We start from the raw sequence: 23173 nt of genomic DNA on the forward strand, positions 1-23173 counted from the left end.
TCTATTTCTCATCCCGTTGTACTTTTATGCACATATTGTACTTTGTTACTTTTTTTTTAAATTTTCCACACTCAAGCACATTTACCTAGTCGTTTATATTTACTTATACTTATTATCTACAAACATGTATACTGGAGGTGATAGACGCCTCGTCTAACCGTCACTTTATTCTTTATTCTTTACTTGTCAATAGAATAAGGAAAGACAGGTCACATATTGTGACTTTTGGAGTTGCCACATACCATCTTCATTTCTCTTGCTTGAACCTCAATAGCTCTTGCTTCTGCTCATGCTTTCACTCTTGCTCCATGTGCTTATAATAATTGATCTTGGATCACAAAGCTTCATTGAGAAGAGAAAGGTCCTTTTTGAGTATTGCTTGATCTCTTCCAAATCCATAACACAACTCTTAACAACATTAAAGAGGTCCATGCCCATCTTGTCTCTTATTGTTGCAACTTCTCACTATGCTGAGCACCTCTTGCTTTGGTAGAAGGGTGCTTTAGAGGACTACATGTATTGGGGTTGGGGCTAGCGTATGTCTCTACTCTCTCGATGAAATTAATTGCCACTTGAAACACTAATTACTGGCTATTTGATGGCTTGTAGACTTTGGATCACTCCTCACCAACTCCTCTTTCGACTCACCTACTTGCATAAAAGTTAACACATCATAAGATTAGCCTCTTTATATCCTATCTATATTGTACTTCTTGCTTTTGCCCTCAAAATCCTCATTCTAAATGACGGTTAATGATCCTGCTAGGTCCCTTATGGTCACTTAACCTTGTTCCTAACTTTCAAATTACCTACTGGGTGCCCTCTCTAGTTGGCATCCTAAAATGATGAAAAATGATGCAACGTCTTGAACATATATTAGGCTGTTTCCTAACTCTTCTGACTGGGTGCATCTGCGAGCCGTCCGCAGCTATGGCGATGGACGACTCTGGCTTCTCTTCCGCTCCCCCGCCCAGGGACACATTTCACCTGGCCTACTCCATCTACTTCCTGCTAGGCGCAGGCTACCTGGTGCCATGGAACGCCTTCATCACCGCCATCGACTACTTCGAGCTCCTGTACCCGAGCGGCCAGATCGATCGCGTCTTCTCCATCGTCTACATGATCCCCGCCGTCCTCTGCATCTTCCTCCTCACCTTCTTTGGCCGCACTGTCCCCGCCACCATGCGCGTCAATGCTGGCCTCGTCCTCTTCATTGCCATGCTCGTCCTCGTCCCCTCCATGGGGACCCTGTTCATCAAGAATGGCACAGGGAATAACATCACGTATGGCATCACTGTTGCTGCCGCTGCCATCAATGGAGTGGCTGACGCCCTCGTTCAAGGGAGCGTCGTAGGGTCTGCTGGTGAGCTCCCTGGTCGGTACATGCAAGCTCTCATGGCTGGAACAGCTGGATCCGGTAAGGGAATCATTTCTTTATTCTTCAATTTAGTGACCTGTTAACAGGCATTGCCAAATTGCAAATTGTAGAAACATATTATTTTGCCCCTCTCTATCACAAGCCGCCCCTCGATGCAAACACCGTTAATGCACCAGCTTGGGGAATAGCATGTCCGACAAAAGCAACAGCAAAAGAGTGTTTTGACCAACAATGACAAAAGCAATGGCAAAAGGGCGATTTTGGTTCACAATATGGAAACATTCATGTTCCAATGTCTCTGCATCGGCACTCATTGAACACTCAAAGTCTACTTTTGCCTACCCATCTCTTTCCCTTTCCTCTTTCTCTTATCAGACATACCCACCTCCACCATCTTCCCCACCATCATTTTATACCGCCTACTTGACACCTCATGGTTTTAGCTCATCTTCTGTGAAGAATGCATTTAATGACAAGATTGATTTTAACGGGTTAAATTTCACTACTTGGTTGAATTTGATGAGACATGTCCTTGATTCAGAGAACTTATGGGATCTTGTGCAAGGGTTGGAACCCCAATCTGACTTTGCATTGGTTCCATACGAGGTCGTTCGCTCATGGAAGGCTAAGAATGCCTCTGCTATTGTCGAGCTGATACATGGTTTCATTCTCAGCTTCAGTATTTTGACTTAGCATCAGAGCGATGGGCACATTTGATTGACTGCTATGCAGCTTGGGATAGGACTCGTCGTATTAATTTTGACGATGAGCTTCAGCTTTTTAAAATCATTAATCGGGATGACTTGAAAGTCAAGTTGGCTGAGTATCAGCGTCTCCTCGTCGAATGCTCCACTATAGGGACTTCCAAGTCTTCTGACAATCAGGTCACATTGTTCCTAAATAAGCTTTTTAAAAAATACTTCAATTTTATGGAAGGAATAGTTTCAAAGCTTACCATGCCTACATTCTATGAATTTGAGTATCAGCTGTTGCGTTACGCACGGTTGTTCGATCAGTTTCATATGAATTCTTCTTCAAAGAGGGCTCTTCTTGCTCATTCTCAGAAAGGGCAACAAGGGAAGGGCAAATCAAACCAAATCTCCACTCAAAATCAAAATCAAACTCAAAAGCTAAATCAATCTGGGGATTCTCAAGGAAACTCCCAAACACAACTTAAACCAGGGTGGCAGAATGTACCTAAAAAGAATAGGTATTATCAACATCAAAAGGCTGGCCATTTTGAGGATGAGTGTCGATCAAAGGCATGAAGCACAATACCAAAACCTAAGTCTCAAACCCTCTTGTTATTTATTCTGCAGCTTTGCCGGTTGGGGCGAGCAGTTTTCTTTATAGCGACCGCAGTCGAGGTCCTTGACTCTCAAACTGGTAGGCACAGCCTAATGGCCTATATCACACGACTCACTTTTTCACCGAGCCGACAGCTGAGGGCTGCATGTTTCATAGCTTCTAGGCCTTAGCCACATCTCGGAAGTCTACGCACAATGAGCGTCTTTGGCATTTTCGCTTAGGGTATCTTGGTTATGACTTACTTTATGAGTTGTTATGCCGTGAGTTGGTTGAGGGCCTTTCATGCCTAACGCTAGCTCAAGATGTCTGTAAAGCCTGTCAGCTCTAGAAGCAGCACCGTACCCCATTTCCTCAGCAGTCTACACATAGAGCTGAGGAGCCTCTTAGATTGATTCACGTTGATCTTTGCGGGCTGACATTCATTGCCGCTTTGAACGGCACACTGCACTTTTCGATATTGGATGATCATTCTCGATACATGTGGATGCACTTCTTCAAGCATAAGTCAGATGCTTTTCCATATTTTTCTGCTTGGGTGCTGCTGGTTCATAACCAGACTGGTCATTGAGCCGGTAGGAGTGATAGCGATGGTGAGTTTATCTCCTACGAGTTTTTCGAGTTTCTACAGAAGCATTACATTTCTCACCAGCTTGGCTCTACCAACTCTCCCTCTCAGAATGAAAGTCGTAAAGCGTAGGAACCGCACAGTCATGGAAATGGCACACTCTATGCTGTTCGCAACAGAGCTTTCTAAGCACCTTTGGATCGAGGCTGTCAACACTTCGGTGTACATCCTCAATCGGTGTCCGACTACGGCTCTTTCTCAGGAGACCCCATATGAAGCATTTTTTGGCTCTTGGCTTGTTATTTCCCATTTCAGAGTCTTCTGGTGTTGTGCGTACACACATACGCTTGATGACAAGATAGGTAAGCTTACTCCCCAAGTTGATCTCCTTATTTTTGTGGGATATTCCTTTGAAGCGAAAGCCTATCGTTTGTTCAATCCTCGGACAAACAAGGTGATCGTTAGGCGGGATATTGTTTTTGATGAGAGGGATATTGTGCAGTTTTCTGCACCAGATTCCGATCCATTTTCTTATTCCACATCATCCAAGATCGTGCCTATTTAGCCTGGTCTACTTCTTGCTCTTGACATTCTTGCAGTTTCTTTAGCTCCCAAGCCCCCTTCGCGAGACCCGTTACCTCGCTAGTATCAGCAGATCATGCGGGATTCGGGGATCCTACCACCGGATTTCTCTCCAGAGGAACCCAGAAGATCTACCCGGCTTGCTCCTCAGGCATCATTTGTAATGCTGTTTACAGTTGATTACATAGCGCATTTTGAGCCGGATACATGACAGGAGGCTCTTCAGCATCCTCAATGGCGAGAGGCCATGAAAAAGGAGCTAGAGAGTATTGACCGAAATGAGACTTGGACATTGGTGGATCGTCTGAGCCACAAGAAAGTCATCGAGACAAAGTGGATTTTTAGGACAAAGCTAAAAGCTGATGGGACTTTAGACAAGTACAAGGCTCGCCTTGTAGTGCAAGGGTTTCGAGAGAAGTACGGCATTGATTATGAAGAGACCTTTGCCCCTTATGCACGGTTGACTTCCTTTTGGTTGCTACTCGCGCTCGCCGCTCAACACGGCTGGCCGATACATCAGATGGATGTCGAGAGTGCCTTCTTGAATGGATACTTGGAGGAGGAAGTCTATGTGGAGCAACCACCGGGCTTTCCTTCAGGGAACCCCAGGGATAAGGTATTCCGCTTGCAGAAAGCTCTTTATGGGCTGAAGCAAGCGCCGCGGTCTTGGTTCCATAGAATGGATGAGTTCTTACGGACTCATGGATTCCATTCTACCCCTTATGACCCGAACTTATATGTTCGATCCACACCAGAGGGGTTTAGCTATATCCTGCTATACGCTGATGACTTACTTATCACAGGTTCAGGTTCTGCTTCCATAGCGGAAATTAGGGCTAAGCTTAAAGCTACATTTGAAATGACAGACCTTGGTTTGTTGTCATATTTTTTAGGGATGGAGGTAGTTCGTTCTGGAGGATGTATTTTTGTGTCATAGTAGAAGTATGCCCTTCAGCTTGTGGAACAGTACACTTCGGATCAGATACGGCCAGTGGCCACACCTCTTGATCCTACCGTCCACTTGTCGAAGGATATCCTAGGACAGCCCTTCGATGCACACAACTATCGTTCTGTTGTAGGAAAACTTCTTTGGTTAATTCACACTAGGCCAGATTTAGCTTACTCAGTTAGCATACCCAATCAGTATTTCATAGCACCGAGGATATCACATTGGATTGCATGTCTTCGTGTTTTGGATTATTTGCGGTGTTTCTTTTCTTATGGCTTGACATATGGTTTTGGTTTATATTTGCAAGTATACCGATTCTGATTGGGTAGGAGATCTTGACATCCAACATTCCCATGGCGGATACCTCTTTACCTTGGGCACGATTCTCATTTCTTGGTCCAGCCGTAAGCAAGAGATGGTGGTGGCCTCCACGGCCGAGGCTGAGTACCAGGCTCTCTTCGATGGCACCATCGAGGCCATATATCTGAGGAGTTTACTGGCGGTGCTTCATTTTCCATGTGACTCTTTCACAGTTGTCTATTGTGACAAGCAGAGTGCCATTGCCCTTGTGGGCAATCCGATCATCTTACCACGGACACGACATGTGGGAGTCCACTTTCACTTTTTCAGAGAGCAGGTTGAGCTAGACACTATTTGCCTAGAGTTTGCGCCTTCATTAAATAATTTTGTAGATATTTTGACTAAATCGGTCAACCGGCCGATTCTTCAGTACCTGCTACCCAGGATCGGCTTGGGTACACCCTCCCCTACTTCTTCAGCTTGACGGGGAGAGGATGCTTCCCTCTTGCTTTCCCTTTCAGTTTGAGAGGAGGTGGCTTCTACTCTTGATCGCGATAATGATGATGCTTACAGTTTTTAGACATTACATTCACTTATTCTTTTATATTATATTATGGGCATTTGTAACTTTATCTGCACTGTTAGGATGAATTGATTGTAAAGGGGCACTTGGACAAGTGAACAATTCCCCTGTGAGGGCACTGTCCCAGTGGCATCGTTGCATAGCATATTGCAGAGCATGACATCTTGCATCTCCCTTTGCATTACTCTATGCATTGACATTTTGTTCATTTAAACATGCATTTGTGCGCATTTATCCCTTTTTGGTCTTTTGGAGTGGTCGACTCTAGGATCCACCATATCGTAGCATAACACATGGCAGCTCTCCTACTGGCAGTTTACCTACCCTTGCTTGCTTGCTTGTTTTGCTAAGCCCATCATTCTCTTTTTTGCCTTTCCACATATTCACCATATGCTTGGCACATACACACACTTGTTCTCATCCTTAGGCACTTATTCTAGTCAGTGTGAGGGATTGGTCTGCTAGTTTTGTGCTTGATTGGGGTTTAAAACTCTCTTTATCTTTTCCTATCTGTTACTTAATCGGCTGCTGTCTCCATATTACTTATGTATTTTCAAAACATTAAAAAAAAAAAGTCCATTGATTCCATCCACCTTTGTAGGACTTGGTAGACCCTTGGGCAGCCGCCGAGCATCCTTGGTCTGATGCCCTGGTCTCTTTGGGGTGATCACTTAGGCTCCCTTGGTAAGATAACCATCGCCTCTATAGTCTTGGTATGCCACTGGGCAGCTGACGTGCACCCTTTGTCCGATGCCCTGGTTGCTTTGGGATGGGACGCCTTGGTGTAAATCAAAATTTAGGCTAGCCTACTTTTCTCGCCTTATTTAGGGCTTGAGACGGGGTGTTGTGCCAAGAATTGCTCTTAGCCACTTAAACAGCCCCAAAACATGCTTATTTTAGGCTTATTTTAGCCAAAACCCTAAGACGGGAAGTGAATCGAGAGAGTTAAGTGGGAGAGGATCTAGAATCCTAATTTTCTATAAATTGATAGTCAGTCCTCTACTCTTTTCTCAATCTTGTTTTTGCAGGTTTCAGGTGTTACCAGCTTGCTGCCCACACTCGGGTCATGGAGGACACCTCAGCCCTTGCTGTCCATCATTGTTTCCTACAGTCTGTCGTCTATTTCCAGTCCTCCACACGCTGATTGTTGCTTTGTAGGACTTGGTAGACCCTTGGGCAGCCGCCGAGCACCCTTGGTCCGATGCCGTGGTCTCTCTGGGGTGATCACTTGGGCTCCCTTGGTAAGATAACCATCGCCTCTATAGTCTTGGTATGCCACTGGGCAGCCGACGTGCACCCTTTGTCCGATGCCCTAGCTGCTTTGGGATGAGACGCCTTGGGGTAAATCAAAATTTAGGCTAGCCTACTTTTCTCGCCCTATTTAGGGCCTGAGACGGGGTGTTGTGCCAAGAATTGCTCTTAGCCACTTAAACAGCCCCAAAACATGCTTATTTTAGGCTTATTTTAGCCAAAACCCTAAGACGGGAAGCGGATCGAGAGAGTTAAGTGGGAGAGGATCTAGAATCCTAATTTTCTATAAATTCACAGTCAGTCCTCCACTCTTTTCTCAATCTCGTTTTGCAGGTTTCAGGTGTTATCAGCTTGCTGTCCACACTCGTGTCACGGAAGACATATCAGCCCTTGCTGTCCATCATTGTTTCCTACAGTCTGTCGCCTGTTTCCAGCCCTCCACATGCTAATTGTTGCTGTTTCTGCTCGGCGACTGATTGCTGATCATTTGCACTGCTGTCGTACAGCCTGCCACATGAGCAAACTGCTGCATTTGCAAGCCCCAGCTGCAGCCCTGACATTTTTCTCTCTCTTGTTGCAGCCGTTGCAGTTTTTCTCTCCTGCAGGCTGTCCTGCATGCGTTTTTAGTCTTTCTCTCACCTGTTGCTTGCGTTTTTAGTTTTTCTCTCTCCTCACTGCTGTTTGCATCAGATCCAACTTCTCATTGCTGCGTTTGCTGGTGTTCGACATCCGGAGGCTGCCTTACTGCGATTTGGGATCCGTTCAGAGTACGATACACTCTCCAGCTCATTACCCCTGCCCTGATCCTTGAGATACAAGAGTTTGAGGTTCAGTATTCATTCAATGCATAGTATATTTGTTGCATGAGCATCGTATTATTAGTAGTGTATCATTTCATTTATTAACTGTGTTCATTGTCTTTGAGTTACCCTAATCCTAACCCTAACTGTGTTTTTTTATTAGTTTGTGCTTTGTCGTACGGTTTCTGTTTATGCTTCTGTGTTAGGGTATTTTCTTTACAATTGGTGTCATCATTCAGGCTGCGTTTAGTGTCACTAAGGCCTTTTGGAGGAGTTGCTATCATCTAGGTGCTGTCGCCTTGACTAGATTGCCTGCGTTTGATCTTCTCTATTCTTTGCAAGGTCATTCTTACGGTTGCCTACACTTTGCACCCGTTGCCCACATTAGATTGCTTGTGTTTGCCTCCTAAAGCTATCTATAGATTTTCTATATTCTCTACGGATTTGCGTTTCTTGCATATTATAGGCATATTCTACCAAAGGCAAATACTTTTCCCATTATTGGTTGGCTTCATGGTAGTAGGACATTAGGATATCCAATATTGTGAGATTGGCTATCTTACTTTGACCATTTGTTTGAGAATGATAAAAAGAAGAAAAGATGAGCTTTGTATCCAAGTTTTTAAAAAGAGCTCATTAAAAGAGACTAGTGGTTCGTGGATCTCTATCACCCACGATGGATTGTGGTAATCCATGATACTTAAAGATTTGTTGAATAAATATTCTAGCCATATGTTGAGACTTGATAGTCTTCTTGACTAGAATGAAATGAGCATGTTTGCTAAATCTGTCAATAATAGTCCATATGCTATCATTGCCATTTGTTGATTTTGATACACAAAAAATAAAATCCATAGCAATTATTTCCCAGGATTGGCTTGCAATTGGTAATGGTTGCAAAAGGCAATTAAACTTAATCTTTTGACACACAAGATATTCTTTGAAATATTGTTCAATGTCTCATTGAAGACTTGGCCAAAAGAAATACATTTCAAGTACCTTGGTTGTGTCTAAAATACCACGATGAGCCATATAAGAAGCTGCATGACATTCTTCCATTACTTTAGGTCTGAAATCTTTAGTAACACATAACTTATTCTCCATTAAAATAAATCGATCTTTGATAACATAAGAGTTTACCCTTTTACCAAGTTGTAAACTCTTTCAAATGACTTTAAAATCTTCATTAGAAGCAGACATGTCTCTCATACTCTAGGGTGAAATCTGTATGATGAATCTTTTGACACACAAGATATTCTTTGAAATATTGTTCAATGTCTCATTGAAGACTTGGCCAAAAGAAATACATTTCAAGTACCTTGGTTGTGTCTAAAATACCACGATGAGCCATATAAGGAGCTGCATGACATTCTTCCATTACTTTAGGTCTGAAATCTTTAGTAACACATAACTTATTCTCCATTAAAATAAATCGATCTTTGATAACATAAGAGTTTACCCTTTTACCAAGTTGTAAACTCTTTCAAATGACTTTAAAATCTTCATTAGAAGCAGACATGTCTCTCATACTCTAGGGTGAAATCTGTATGATGAATCATGGACACTGCATGAATTTGAGATCTTCTTGACAAGGCATTAGCTACCTTGTTTGCTTCCTATGAATATATAGTATTTGAAAGTTAAATTGTCATGGTCTGTCTTGATGAGAAATTCTCCGTCTAAAAGATAGTGTCTTCAATCTTTTAAAGCTTGAATGATGGCCATTAAATCCTTTTCATAGGTAGTAGTATTCTCTTTTGCATTTTGCAACCTTCTGCTTGCATAAGCAACTGTATGTGCTTCTTGGTTTAAGATTGCACCAATGTAGTCTCTTGAAGCATCACATTTCACAAAGAAAGGTTTCGTCAAATTAGGTATAATCAAAATAGGTTCTTTGTTGATATAGAACTTTAGAGCTTTAAAAGCTTCCTTCTCTAGTTTGGTCCATTAGAATGCCACTGCTTTCTTGGTTAAATCATGCAACAATCTAGAAACCATTGTAAACCATTTAATGAATCTCTTGTAATAAGAGCATAATTCCAAGAAACTTCGAACTTCATGAATACTAGTCAATTTTGTGTTAATCCCAATGCAAGATGGGAAAAAGAAAATAAAAAAAAAAAGCGGAAAAAGGCAGCCATGCAAAGGAATAAAGGAGGAAATGCCAAAAGCGCAAGGGCGACCGCAAAGGTTAAGTTGAAAGCAAAGGCGCATTTGTATAATGCAAAGGCACCACTAAAATTTTGTAACAGAGCGCCAAGTTGCCTTTTATGTGAATTGCAAAACATAGACGTACATAGGTGAAGCGATAAGGTAATTAGAAGAGAATAGGCAAAGAGGACCTTGGCAAGATGCTCGGTCATGTAAAAAGGGGATGGGTGCCCAAGGGATTGAGGGCTTGTATATAATCTCAAAAAGTGAATAAGAAGCTCATTCTTTGGTGTGTAGCTAAAGTGGTCTTTTATTCTTCTTCTTTTCTTCTCTCCTTCTTGCTTGCTTGTGTGTGCTTGAGAGAGGGAGTGTGAGAGTATGAGGGAGTGAGTGTGTGAGGGTGAGGAACCGTGGTGGAGAAGCTCTCCGTCATCTCGTCTCTCCTCTTCTTTTCTCTTGTCTCGCGCACTGCTATGGAGGATGGAGCTCAAAGAAGGAGGCTTGAGGTTGCTTGAGCTTGTATCTCGAATTGTGGAGCTACCAACTTGCTTGAGGGAGGAGGCTACTCATTCGGGCATCAATGTAAGCTCACTACACCCTCGTAGGATTGAAGGCGCGTCAGCTAGGTGAGAGATAGCCATTTGTGCTAGCTTGAAATGCTCGAAACAATAAGCGGTCTGTGGGTCTTGGCAATTGAGCTTGAGCTCCCACTTTATTTTGGTTCTGTTGCCGGGACTAATGGATTTAAGCTTGAGCACTTGCGTGCTTCAAATGGAGCGTCGAAATAGGGTTTCATCCTCGAACTGGTGCTTGATATAGGTAGAGATTTGGGATTTTAATCTTTAAAACAAGTATTTTGGGTTTTTGATGAGTAGGCAAGTAGGATAAATTATTTTAGTATTTGGGTTTTGATTTTTGTTGCATTTAGAGTAGGATAGGATTAAGAAATTGAAGCGAATCACTTTAGGGTCGTTGCTGTAAAATAGGCCCAAACAAGGCACAAACAAGGGAAAAAGGGAAAAAAAGAGTGCTTGAATGTGTTGATGTTACAAGGGGAGATATTAGAGAGATCAAGGTTGAGCAGGACAAGGGTTTAAGACTCCAGAGAGCAAGGGTGAAGCTCATTTTCATCTACAGCAGTGAGAGAGAGCTTGAGAGAGAGAGAGAGATTTACGAGAGAGAGAGAGAGAGAGAGAGAGAGAGAGAGAGAGAGCTCCCGACGGATCGATCGTCTTCCACAAACGTTTTTCGCGTGTACTAGGTATATACAAACCTTGTTCTTGGTCCATACTTGCGTTCTGGAAATCCTTGTAGGCTTGTATGTTGTAAATTGTTACATGGAATCGATTCATTGTCATCACTATCTTCGAGCCGTCGGAATCGGATGATAACAGCAGAGTCCGATTCTGGGCAATCGGACACTTGAACCTATCTAGCCTCCCATGCTAGAGTCCCCTATGAAGGTTTGAGTTGCCACAATAATGGAAATTGATGAGGAGGATGGAGAGGCAGTAGCACCTGCTTACCTGCGCATAACGGTCACTACCCAACAAACACATGCCTTCGATGCATTGATCGATGAGGGAGCTGATTTTAATATCTTAACTCACGATCATTGGACTTAAATTGGCCGACTACAACTACATAGTTGGAAAGAGCAAAGGAGGAAAAGAAGGTGGCTATTGCTGAGCTAGAAGCCGAAAAGGATATGTTAGCGGCTTTCCAGCTTGAGAAAATCCACCAAGTGGCCTTGTGCCAAAAAGAGATAAGTGAGTTGAAGAACTGAGCTCAAGGCCAAGGAAGGAGAAGAAGACAGGTGGCAAGCAAAGCTCGCCGAAGAGACATAGAACCTCATGAGTCTACAACGACATTATGATGATCTAGTAGTGCTACATAAAGACCTGCAAGGGGAGATGGAAAAAGTCCTGGATGCTGTTGAGAAGTTAGAAGTAGCAGCAGAAGAGCGGAGCCAAAGGTATCAAGAGTATATAGAAATTTTGGAGAAGAGGGTAGTCTTAGAGCTAGAAGAGCAGAAGAGATTAGAAAGAGAAATTGAGGAATAAGAGCAAAGACTAATGATCCGAGCTCAAAGGCATGGTGAAAGCTTGGAAGAGATAAAAAAAGAGAGTAGATGAATGGGTGGACGGAAGTGAAAGAAGAGTCAAGGACCTAGTGCGCCGTCGATCTCGTGCAGAAGGTGACAAGGTGTTAGCAGAGTGCAGGGCAGAGGCTGTGCAAGTAAGCTTAGAAGCCCAACAACGCGCCTCTCTCAACACTATCATGGATGTCACCCAAATAGAGGAGGTGTAGGCCGTTGAGTCATTAAAAAGAAAGCTGGGAGTTGTCCACAAGGCTCTAAGACGGGCCGCATATGCCATCCCAAGCAATAGGAGTCAGCCTAAGCCTACTGGATCAGAGGAGCTACTTGCTAAGGGCAAGCTTGACTGTACAAGAAATGGATGCCATGGGATTCACTGAAGGAGCACTATAGTAACACAGAGAAGAGGAAGGAGTAGGACCAGGCTATGAGATGGGACAACAAGATGATGAGCTAGTCCCACCGCCTCCCTCTCCACAACCTGAAGTACAGCAAGAGGTGGACATCTTTGTTGAGAGGAAAGCGGAGCTAAAAAAGAAGAGAATGAGAATGCTAGGATAGGTACGAAAAAGGCTACAAGCTCAACCATCAATGGTTTCAACAGCGCCAATCCCGCCAAGAGAAGACTGCTTTCCAATGAATTGCAATGCAAAACTCATAGTCTGGGAGCAAAAGGGGGCTACGAACCATTCGACTTTAATTTTCGATTTCTCGCCACATTGAGTAGAGTGTTATTAATCCAGGTGATGGAGGAGGTGATTAATGTTAGAAGGAGGTTGGGAGATAGATGGACCTCTGAAAGAGAAAAGAATCGTACCCTATGGGGAACAGAGGCTCTTGACTACTAGGAGAACAAGGTCATGGAAGTGCCTAGAACAGTAAAGAGCTATGAGTGCCAGCCAAGATGGAGGAGGAGGATCTGGGATTGCAACATGGACGCCTGGATGTTGTTTTGCAACACCCTGCCCTTCAAGAGAAATAACCCTACCTACATGCCATATCCTAGAAGGGTTGGGGTGGACTACAATCCAGACAATCCACGGTAGAAATGATTTTCCAAAAATATACAACGTGAATGCCACCAAGCCGGAGGATGCCCTGACCTTCAATGAGAATGACTTATATACTTCTATTGACAATTTCCTTAGCAAGTTTTCCTCCTGTCCAGACCTTGCCTTCCTCACTACTTGTAATTATCTTAGTCTTCTTAGAGTACTGCTAAAGTAAGATCCTATCTCACAAAAGTACCGCCTCCTGCCGCTCTTTTTTGATCTTAATGCTGGCATTAATAGCTGTGCCATGTCTAGATTGATGATGCGAGCTGCTCTCTTACCATCCTTTTGCATGGCCCTCTTAGAGGACATGAATGACAGCTGCTTTACTCAATGTAACTACCCATTCCTATCCACTACTCCTCTTAACGTTCGAATGGGCCTAAAAGGATACGTCCAAGATAGACAATTTCTTAGCAACTCCATTAAGTTTCCAACTTCTCACTCGCATGACCATGGCGATGTTATAATCCAAAAAGAAAAGAAAAGAAAAGAAAAGACAAAGGAAAAAAGAAATGAGAAAAAGAAAAGAAAAGAATAAGAGAACAAGAGAAGAAAATAACAAGAGAAAGCAAATGAATCACCTCACTACATGTAGGCCACAGTCACTGTACCTAGGGGTCCTCAAGTTAGGTGCATCCGATGGCCTTGGTCAGTTGGCTCTGCCCCTAACCCCCTAGCATTTTTTTGATTCCTCACTTCACGCTTAGGGGACATTAAGGACAAGACATATTTAGGGAGGTCACCCTCGTCTATGGTTAGACCTATCTCCCTAAGTTACAGCCATTGCACCTCCCTTATGCACGAACTGGGTCCTCAAGTGTGAGATAACACCTAGGCTTGCATGTGGTTCAACCCAGCTTCCAGTTTCACTAGCATGAGCACAATGCACCACATGGTAAGGTAGATATACCTCTCAAGTAGTGCACCTTCTTTTCTTTTTAGGTAAATACAAATGTTGCAAACCACCAACTTCGGAAGCCCCGTCATCCACTCAATTCACTCTCAGCCTCCACCACCTTCATCATTTGATCAGGTTCTTCCCAGGATCAATCTCCACGAGGCCCCATCATCATCGACTCATACGACCACCCTTTAGATCATCAAATTCTCATCAACATAGACCCGCAAGTGCCATGGGATTGACACTCGTCTAGGAGGGGGGTTAATGTTAATCCCAATGCAAGGCGGGAATTTTTTTTTTCAAAAACTATGAAATAATGTGGAAAAAGGCAGCTAGGCAAATGAATAAAAGAGGAAATGCCAAAAGCGCAAGGGCGACCGCAAAGGTCAAGTTGAAGGCAAATACACATTTTATAATGTAAAGGTGCGACTAAAATTTTGTAAGAGAACGCCAGGCTGCCTCCCGTGCGAATTGTAAAACATAGATGGGCATAGGTGAAGGGATAAGGTAACTAGAAGAAAATAGGCAAAGAGGACATTGGCAATATGTCCGGTTATGTAAAAAGGGGATGGGCGCCCAAGGGATTGAGGGCTTGTATATAAACTCAAAAAGTGAACGAGAATCTCATTCTTTGGTGTGTGGCTAAAGTGGTATCTTTTTCATCTCCTCTCCTTTTTCCTTGCTTGTGTGTGCTTGAGAGAGGGAGTGTGAGAGTGTGAGGGAGTGAGTGTGAGGGTGAGGAATTGTGGTGGAGAAGCTCTTCATCATGTCCTTTTTTTCTCTTGTCTTGTCTTGTCTTGTCTCGTACACGGCTATGGAGGATGGAGCTCAAAGGAGGAGGCTTGAGGTTGCTTGAGCTTGCATCTCGAATCTTGGAGCTACCAGCTTGCTTGAGGGAGGAGACTACTCATTCGGGCATCAAGGTAAGCTCACTACACCCCCCCAGGATTGAAGGCGCGTCGGCCAGGTAAGAGATAGATATTGGTGCTTGCCTGAAATGCTTGAAGCAATAAGCGGTCCATGGGTCTTGGCAGTTGAGCGTGAACTTTCACTTCATTTGGCCATTCTACAATAGTCTTGATTTTTTTTTGGATCCAAATCCCATCTTGGATACAATATGGCCTAAGTAGTGAATCTCTTTTAGGAAAAATTCACCCTTTTTACAATTTTTATAAAGTTTGTGTTTGTAGAGTTCTTGAAATACTATTTTTAAGTGTTGCTTATGCTCTTTTTCATCTTTTGAATGAACCAAAATATCATCAAAGAAAGTACTTGTAAATTTTCGATATGCTCTAAAGATTCTTTCCATCATTCTATTAAAGTGTTGCTTATGCTCTTTTTCATCTTTTGAATGAACCAAAATATTATCAAAGAAAGTATTTGTAAACTTCGGATGTGCTTCAAAGATTCTTTCTATCATTCTATTAAAGGTTGCAGGAGCATTAGTGAGACCAAATGGTAGCATAAGAAACTCATACAAACCAAAAGTTGTCTTGAATATTGTTTTATGAATATCTTGAGGAGCAATCCTTATTTGATGGCAGCGAGTCTTTAAGTCAATTCGGTTGAATACTTTTGATCCATCCAATCTATCAAAGATATTATTAAATCTTGGAATGGAAAACCTATTCCGAATTGTAATTTTGTTGAGGGCCTTGTAGTCCACACATATGCGCCAAGATCCATATTTCTTTTGTACTAAGAGGACTGGAGAGTAAAAAGGTGATGAACTAAGTCTTATTAGACCCTTCTCCAAGAGCTCATTCACTTGCTTTATAATCTTCTCTTGTTGTGTTGGACTCACACGAAAGGGTGGTCTATTTGGAGGTGAGCCTCCAGGAATAAGATCAATGTGATGATTTTTTGGCCTCTGGTGGTAACTCGTCAAGTAAAGTGTTTGTAAAGCAATCTTCATATTCCTTTAAGAAACTCATTCGGTCCTTGTTCATATTTGAGATGGACTCTTCAATTCTAGACTCTTTGTTAGAATCTTTGACAAACGTCAAATACAAGGAAATAGACTTTTTCATTGCTTTAGATATTTGTATGGGATAAGATGGCAATAGAGTTTTCTTCCACTTCTACATCAGAAGATACATTTTGCCCCCTGAAAGAAAATCTAAACTTATTTTGATTCCAATCAATGACTAGACCTATTCTTCTGTGCCAGGGTATTTCTAATACAACATTACAATGACCAAGATCTCCCATGACAAAACTCTCATGATCTACATAATTTCTTATCTCAATTTGTAGTTTCCCAAGAATGGGAGTAACTTTAGACTCCATTCCTTGAAAAGCAACACTTGACATTTCTGGTGTTCCAAACCTCTCCTTTGGTAGATGTAGAGCTTCAACAATCCGAGAATGGATATAATGATATGTAGCTCCTATATCAAAGTGGATGAGAACATGTTAATTAGCAATCTTACCCCAAGCCATAAAAAGCTTCTTTTTATCTAATGGAGTTTCATCTTGTTACAAGGATTCCTTAGGTATGGCATTTGCTTGAGGTATCTTTTGAGGTTGGTTTTGCTTCCTTGCCTTATTAGGACATTGATCATCCATATATCCTTTTTCTCCACAAGAGAAGTATCGTCCTTCTCTTGTATATTTTGCTAACTGCTGATATGTTAGCTTCTTTTTGAATGGCAAAGGTGGTCTACCTTCATCCTTATGCTTTGGTTTTAATTTATCAGACTTCTTTTGATTAAACATCTTGGTCTTTTTCCTTTGTGGTTTTTCTTTTGAGTCTTTACTAAGTATCCATGGCATATGCAATACTTCAGGTTCTAAGGCCGCATCTTGGGCTGCTTCCAAAGTATTAGGCTTTGTCATCTTGATAGCTCGCCGTATCATTGGATGTAATCCATGGATAAACTTTCTCATCTCTATATTGGAAGGAACTTCATTAAGAGATGTAAATTTAAGAGAAACAACTGGAAACATGATATATGTTTCAACATTGTCTCCATGGCTTTGCTTTCGCTCATCCCATTCTTGTTTGGATAGAATTGATTGAAATGGGACATTGACCTTGGTGGATCATTCTTGTCATAAGCTAATTATCAAGATGAAGTGGATTTTTCAAACTAAGCTAAAGATTGATGGTACTTTAGATAAATACAAGGGTCGCCTTGTAGTGCAAGGTTTCAAGCAGAAGTACAACATTGACTATGAGGAAACCTTTGCACCTACTACTTGGTTGATATGATTTTGTTTGTTGGTCACGCTCATCGCTTACCATGGTTGGTCGATTTATTAGATTGACGTTAAAAGTGCCTATTTGAACGGTTATTTGGAGAAGGAAGTCCATGTGAAGTAGTCTCCGGACCTTACTTGTGTTGACCAGAACAATAATGTATTTTACTTGTGGAAAGCTCTTTATGGGTGGATTGAGATTTTGATACCATAGGATGGATGAGTTCTTACGAACTCATGGATACCATTCTATCCCTATAATCTTAATCTATATATGCACACTACTAGCACGAGAGTAGCTATATTCTATTGTACACTGGTGATATACTCCTCACTAGCTTAGATTTTGTGGCAATATGAGAAATCAAGGCAAAAGTTTGCTCTACATTCAAGATGACCGACCTAGTTTGTTGTCTTATTTCTTGGGGATGGTGGAGATTATTCGACTTGAGGAAAGTATCTTTCTATCACAGCAAAAGTACGCTCTATAGTTGGTGGAATAGTATTGCATTGATCATACACAACTAGTGGCTACGCCTCTTGATCACATCGTCCATATGCATAAGAATACCTACCTTTTGATGCTTATACCTATTGTTCTGTTGTGGGAAATTACTTTGGTTGATTCATACTAGGCCAGATCTTGCATGCTCAGCTAGGTTGCTTGATTAGTATTTTAATATATCTAGAATGTCTCATTGAATTGCTTGTCTTCGTGTGCTAAGATATTTACATTGTATCTATAATTATGGGCTAACTTATGGTTATTATTTATGTGTGTAGGGATACATTGATTTTGATTGGATAGGAGATTCTGACACATGGTATTTCCATGGCATGGCGGCTATCTTTATACCTTGGGCACGTCATCTATCTCTTGGCCTAGTCGTAAGTAGGAGATGGTGGCGTTTTCCATGGTTGAGACAGAGTATTACTCTTTTTGATGGTACCACAGAGGCCATCTATTTGACAAACTTATTGGTCACACTTTGGTTTTCTTGTGAGACGCCTAGAGTTGTCTACTACCACAATCAGAGTGCCATTGTCCTTGTAGGCAATCCGATTGTTACTCCTTGGATACGGCACATGGCCGTGATAGAGTTTGGGCTGTGTACAACGATAATTTTGTAGATATTTTGACCAAGGTAGTCAACAGGCCGGTTTTATCACGTCTCAGCTTGGGTACAATCTTCTCTACTTCTTTAGCTTGACGGGGGGAGGGTGCTTCACTCTCACTTTTTCCAGTTTAAGAGTGAGCGTTTTTCTTCTCTTGATAGTGGACAGTGATGGTGCTTATAGCTTTTCACTCTTAGAAATTTATTTACTTTGTATCGTACATTATGGACATTTGTAACTTCATCCGTACTGTTAGGATGACATGATTGTAAAAGGTCGCTTGAGTAAGTGAACAATTCCTTTGCGAGGGCATTGTCCAAGTGACACCGTTGCATCGCATTATACATGGGCATGCAAATCTTGTATCTTTCTTTGTATTACCCTATGCATTGGCATTCTATTCATGTAAACATGGATTTATGTGTATTTATCGATTTTCAGTCACTCTTTGGAGTGGTCGACTTTGAATCCACTATACTTGTGGCATTGTATATGGCAATCTCCTAAGGCAGTTTTTTTCCCTAAACTTGCATGCTGGCTTTACTTGTCTTGCTTGCTTATTTGTCGTATTGCTTGTATTTGCACATATTCTCCATATGATTGACACATACACACACCCTTAGGTAATCCCTAGGCACTTATCCTAGTAGTGTATAGGATTCCTTTGCTTGTTTTATGAAGGTAGTGGGGCTATCCATCCTTATTTCTTGTACTTTAGGGCATAGTGACTTAGTGGGATGAACATTACTTTAAAATTCTCACTTAATGCTAAATTTTGTGATAAACTAAAAGCAAGCCCTTTAAAAAAGAAAAAGACAGTCCATTGTTGAGTCCATCAGCCTTTACAAGACTTGGTAGGCCCTTGGGTGGCCGATGAGTATCCTTGGTCCGATACCCTAGCCTCTTTGGGTAATCACTTGGGACTCCCTTGGTAAGATAACCATTGCTGCTATAGTCTTGGTAGGTCGTTGGGTAGTCGGCGTGCACCCTTTGCTTGATGCCTTGGCTACTTTGGGATGGGATGCCTTGGAGTAAAAGAAAAATCAATACAAAGGGTTTATTTCTCATGGTTACACCTTGTCGCCCACATTAAATTTCTTGCATTTGCCTCCTACAACTATCGTTAGGTTTTCTCTCTTCTCTATTGTAATGCTCATTTTCTTTTCCCTTTGCATGAATTAGTATTAAGGGGGGAGGGGTAGACTAAACCGTAGAGAGAAAATTAAAAAAAAAGAAAAAAAAGGAAGATTTTTGCTGTCGCTCTAGTCTGACAGTCCTCGCTACCTTGATTTCATCAGCAAGAAGACTCGAGCTATAGCGTGTGATCACACCAAGGCCTCCATGCCACCACCCGTTCGAGTTGATACTCAGCATTGCAAGATGAGAGGAAGAGAAGCAATCGAATGATCGATAGCAAGGCTTAAGCCTTAGCCTAAAGGTTATAAAGCTAGTGATATGCAATTGAAAAGCTAATGCTATTACTCTACGCACCTAGTTGTTGCTGAGAGAGAGAGAGAGAGAGAGAGAGAGAGAGAGAGAGAGAGAGAGGTGTGGAAGGAGAAGGGAAGAGGAGAAGGAAGAAAGAGAGAAAAAAAAAGTTGAAGGAGAAGGAAAGGGGAGAAGAAAGGAGGAGAGAGGAAGAAGTGAAGGGTGAAGAGAAAAGAAGGGAGAGGGAGAGAATAAGTGAAAAGGAGAGAAGGGAGAAGAGAAAGGAAAGAAAGGAGCAAGAATAGAGGGGTGAGAGAGAGAAGAAAGGAAGGAGAGTAGAAGAGATGTAGAGAAGAAGAAGAGAAGGAGAAAAGTAGAAGAGGTGAGGAGGAGGAGGAGAGAAGGAAGGGAGTTGAGGAGATAAAGAAGGATAGAGGAAAATAAGAGCAAAGAGAGAGGGAAAGTGAAAACAATTAAGACATTCTCGAAACACAAGAGGAGTATCACCCCAATATTTTTGACACAAGCCCTTCCTACCTAGTGAGAGTGAAATCCCACAAGGAACTGCAAAATCTGTCTGGAGCTCAAGACCGTTGTCCAAGTTCGAAACTAGTACCGTGGATGTGTTTCCGCAATGGCCCCGAAGAGGAGAAATTCTAGAGCAAGGAGCATGGAAGCCACTAATATGGTCAACATGCCACCTCACATGGCACAAGATCAAGTTCCTTCGTAAATTATGCTCGTTAAATACATGGTTAGAAACGTAAAAATAGGACACATAAGGATTATTAAGTCAAAATTGTATAATTCGAATCTAGTGTAAATTGTATAATATCACATTGAACAATTATCTTAAGATACTTATAGACGAATAGTTGCATTAAGAATAAAGCTCTTTTCGTATTTACAAATCATGTTAAAAAATCATGGAAAGATTAAAGTAGCATTAACCTTAATTCCTTTACATTTATAAATCTTGAAAAGATGAAAGTAGAATTAAGCTTAATTTCTTTATATTTATAAATCATAGAAAGATAAAAACATTGGAAAGTTAAAAGCTGTGTAGAATTTTTTTTTTTTTTGCATTTATAAATTATGTAAAACTAGGATTAGTGAAGTTATATTAATAATAGCTCTTTAGTTTTTACAAATCATATGAACGTAAAGGATGGTAAAAATCGTATCTAGGATAATTCTCTTTACTCTTACGATTTTCTTAAATAAAAAAAAACCTTCGTATTTACAACAAAGAAGAATAACTTAAGCTAGTATTAAGTGAATTAAGAAGGATAAAATAGATGATCAAGATTATCGATTAGGGGTACTTCTTAAGGGAGAAGAAGGCCACTATAAAAATAAAAATTTGATAAATTTCCCTCCAAATTAAGATAATCTCTAAAATTCTTGATGGGATTAATAACCAATCTTGACAAGAATTATGAACGAAAGATTGTACTTAGAGACCTACGATAATCAAGAAAAATGATCAAAAAGAGGAATGCTAATCGAAGGTGAAGAGAAAAGAAAAGTTAAGATCCTACTGAATGGCCTCTTTTGTTAAGAAATCACTTGAAAGAAATTGCTTGTGTTTGTAGCAGTGTATACGAGTTTGACTCAATGCATTTAGGAAATTGATTAAATAATGGAAAAATCCTAATACCAAGTTTGCAATAGGATAATAAGGAAAGCACACTAGACCTCCACCAAGGCTAGTTGCAAGTTCCTTCCCAAGGGGAAAACAGATTGCTGCCTTGGAGAGTTTTGGACTGACCCCAATGACGAGAGGTCACTCCATAGGAAGTCCTTGGGCAAGAGGAGTGAGGGTGCCAAGGGGGCTTTGGTCGGTAAACCTTTAAGACTCCTAGGAGTTGCCCAAATTCCTATGTGACTTAGGATGGGTTTCTGGAGGTCTTGGTACTAGTTACGGGTGGAAATCTTGGGTAAATAATGACCTTCACATCGTTCTTCCGTATGGATGGAAGGTGAAGACTTGTGTAAGGAATTTTATTAAATAAAAAACATCTTTCAGAGAGTTGTTTTGTTTGTGTATTGTGATTTTAAATAACGTAAACGAACATTGTGATTTAAAGGACTAATTAAGGAAGTTGATTTTATGTGTATAACTTAAATGTGTTAGGTAAGTAAATATCTAAAACTGCACAACTGAGGGAAGTGGGAGGGTGTGATCCTTGGCGGATCCGCCCTAAGGTAGGGTGGTTTCGGTAAGCCGAGAGCTTATCACAAATTTGTTGCATCAGAGTATAGGAGAAATTAACCGTGTTGGGTGTGAAGTCCCTTTGGGTGTAAACTCCCATTAACTCTTGTGTGTATAAACTTACGGGTGTGAACACACCCTTTATTTGTACCCTAACATAGAAATACATTTTTTATTCTTTGTGTACTATGAACACACTGGTACACTCACATTCAATTCCCTCACTCTCAGCTCTCATCTCTATCCTTGCTCATTCTTGTCTTGCACTTTGTAGCACTTTGGCACAAAAAACTTGTATCAGAGCATTGGTTACAACGTTCGCGCTTTCCAAGAGTGTGTGAGGTTGTGGGATAGGTAGCAGTCGACAAGTGTGTTAGGTCGCAAGATTGGCAGCAGTTGACAAGTGAGTTAGGACAATCCTAGCGTGTAGTAGACGGCGTGGGGGAGAAGGTGACCAGTACAGGTCGCGTGTAGTAGATGGACTAGGTTGATGGTGACTGGCAAGTGGTCGATCAGGTCCAGATAGGCTCGACAACTAACGGGTGACAGGGACTAGCAAGCAACCAGGTCGACGGTGGTTGACAGACGATGGGCCAGGTAGATGCCAATCGGGCAGATGAGGTTGGTCAACAATTTGACAAGCCTTAAAAAAAAAAACTGCAATTTTTCTCTTCTTTCTCTATCGGGTGTTCGCGTACACAAGCACAATGTGCCATCTTGGTCGAAAGTCTTGGGGCTTTTCTCGGATTTGGGAACCATGATCCAAAACACGACAATATGACTAGGAAATTGTAGAAATTGTGCACATTGGCTCTAAAAAATTTTGTGGCTTTTCTTATATCGGTGAAATTTTGCTTAGCCGAGTCAAATTTGTTGACATTGGTGCACCTTTGGACTTGAGAAATTTGGAGATTTTGCAAGATTTTGGCAAATTTTGCTAATTTTGCTAATTTTGCCAGCTTTATGCTCTCGAGATCATGTATTAATGCAATCGGTGTTAGCAGAGTATTTGTCAGCTCATGTGTGAGTCTGAGCTTGATCTGGGCTGGGCATTTTTATTAGGTATTTTAGGTATTTTTCTGGTGTGGCATTTTATGCCAGTGGAGCATTTTTATGCACCAATCGGCCAGCTTTAATGCTGTCCGACCAGCATTATTGCTCCCCACTTTTTCAGCCTATTTATACTCAGTGGCTCCTCCTCAGTCAGTCACTTCATCTTCACCATCTGCAGACTCTGTGGAGAGAGGAGCCAGTGCCAGTGCCCACGCAGCCAGTGACTCACTGTTGTATGC

At 41.7% G+C, this 23173-nt stretch overlaps 1 protein-coding gene across 1 annotated transcript in view; it reads left to right on the forward strand.

The window, feature by feature from the left end:
• Positions 1-856: 856 nt before the first annotated feature.
• Positions 857-23173, forward strand: part of ENT1 (equilibrative nucleotide transporter 1) — a 43704-nt gene continuing 21387 nt past the window's right edge. Inside the window, exon 1 of the mRNA XM_087662427.1 lies at positions 857-1417. Within this exon, the coding sequence (XP_087518553.1) occupies positions 931-1417 (487 nt within the window). The 5' untranslated portion in view covers positions 857-930. The remainder of the gene's footprint in view (positions 1418-23173) is intronic.

This window comes from Lygodium microphyllum, chromosome 22 (genome assembly GCF_053477565.2).
Source record: "Lygodium microphyllum isolate KBCC chromosome 22, Lygodium_microphyllum_v1.1.10, whole genome shotgun sequence".
Lineage (NCBI taxonomy): Eukaryota > Viridiplantae > Streptophyta > Polypodiopsida > Schizaeales > Lygodiaceae > Lygodium > Lygodium microphyllum.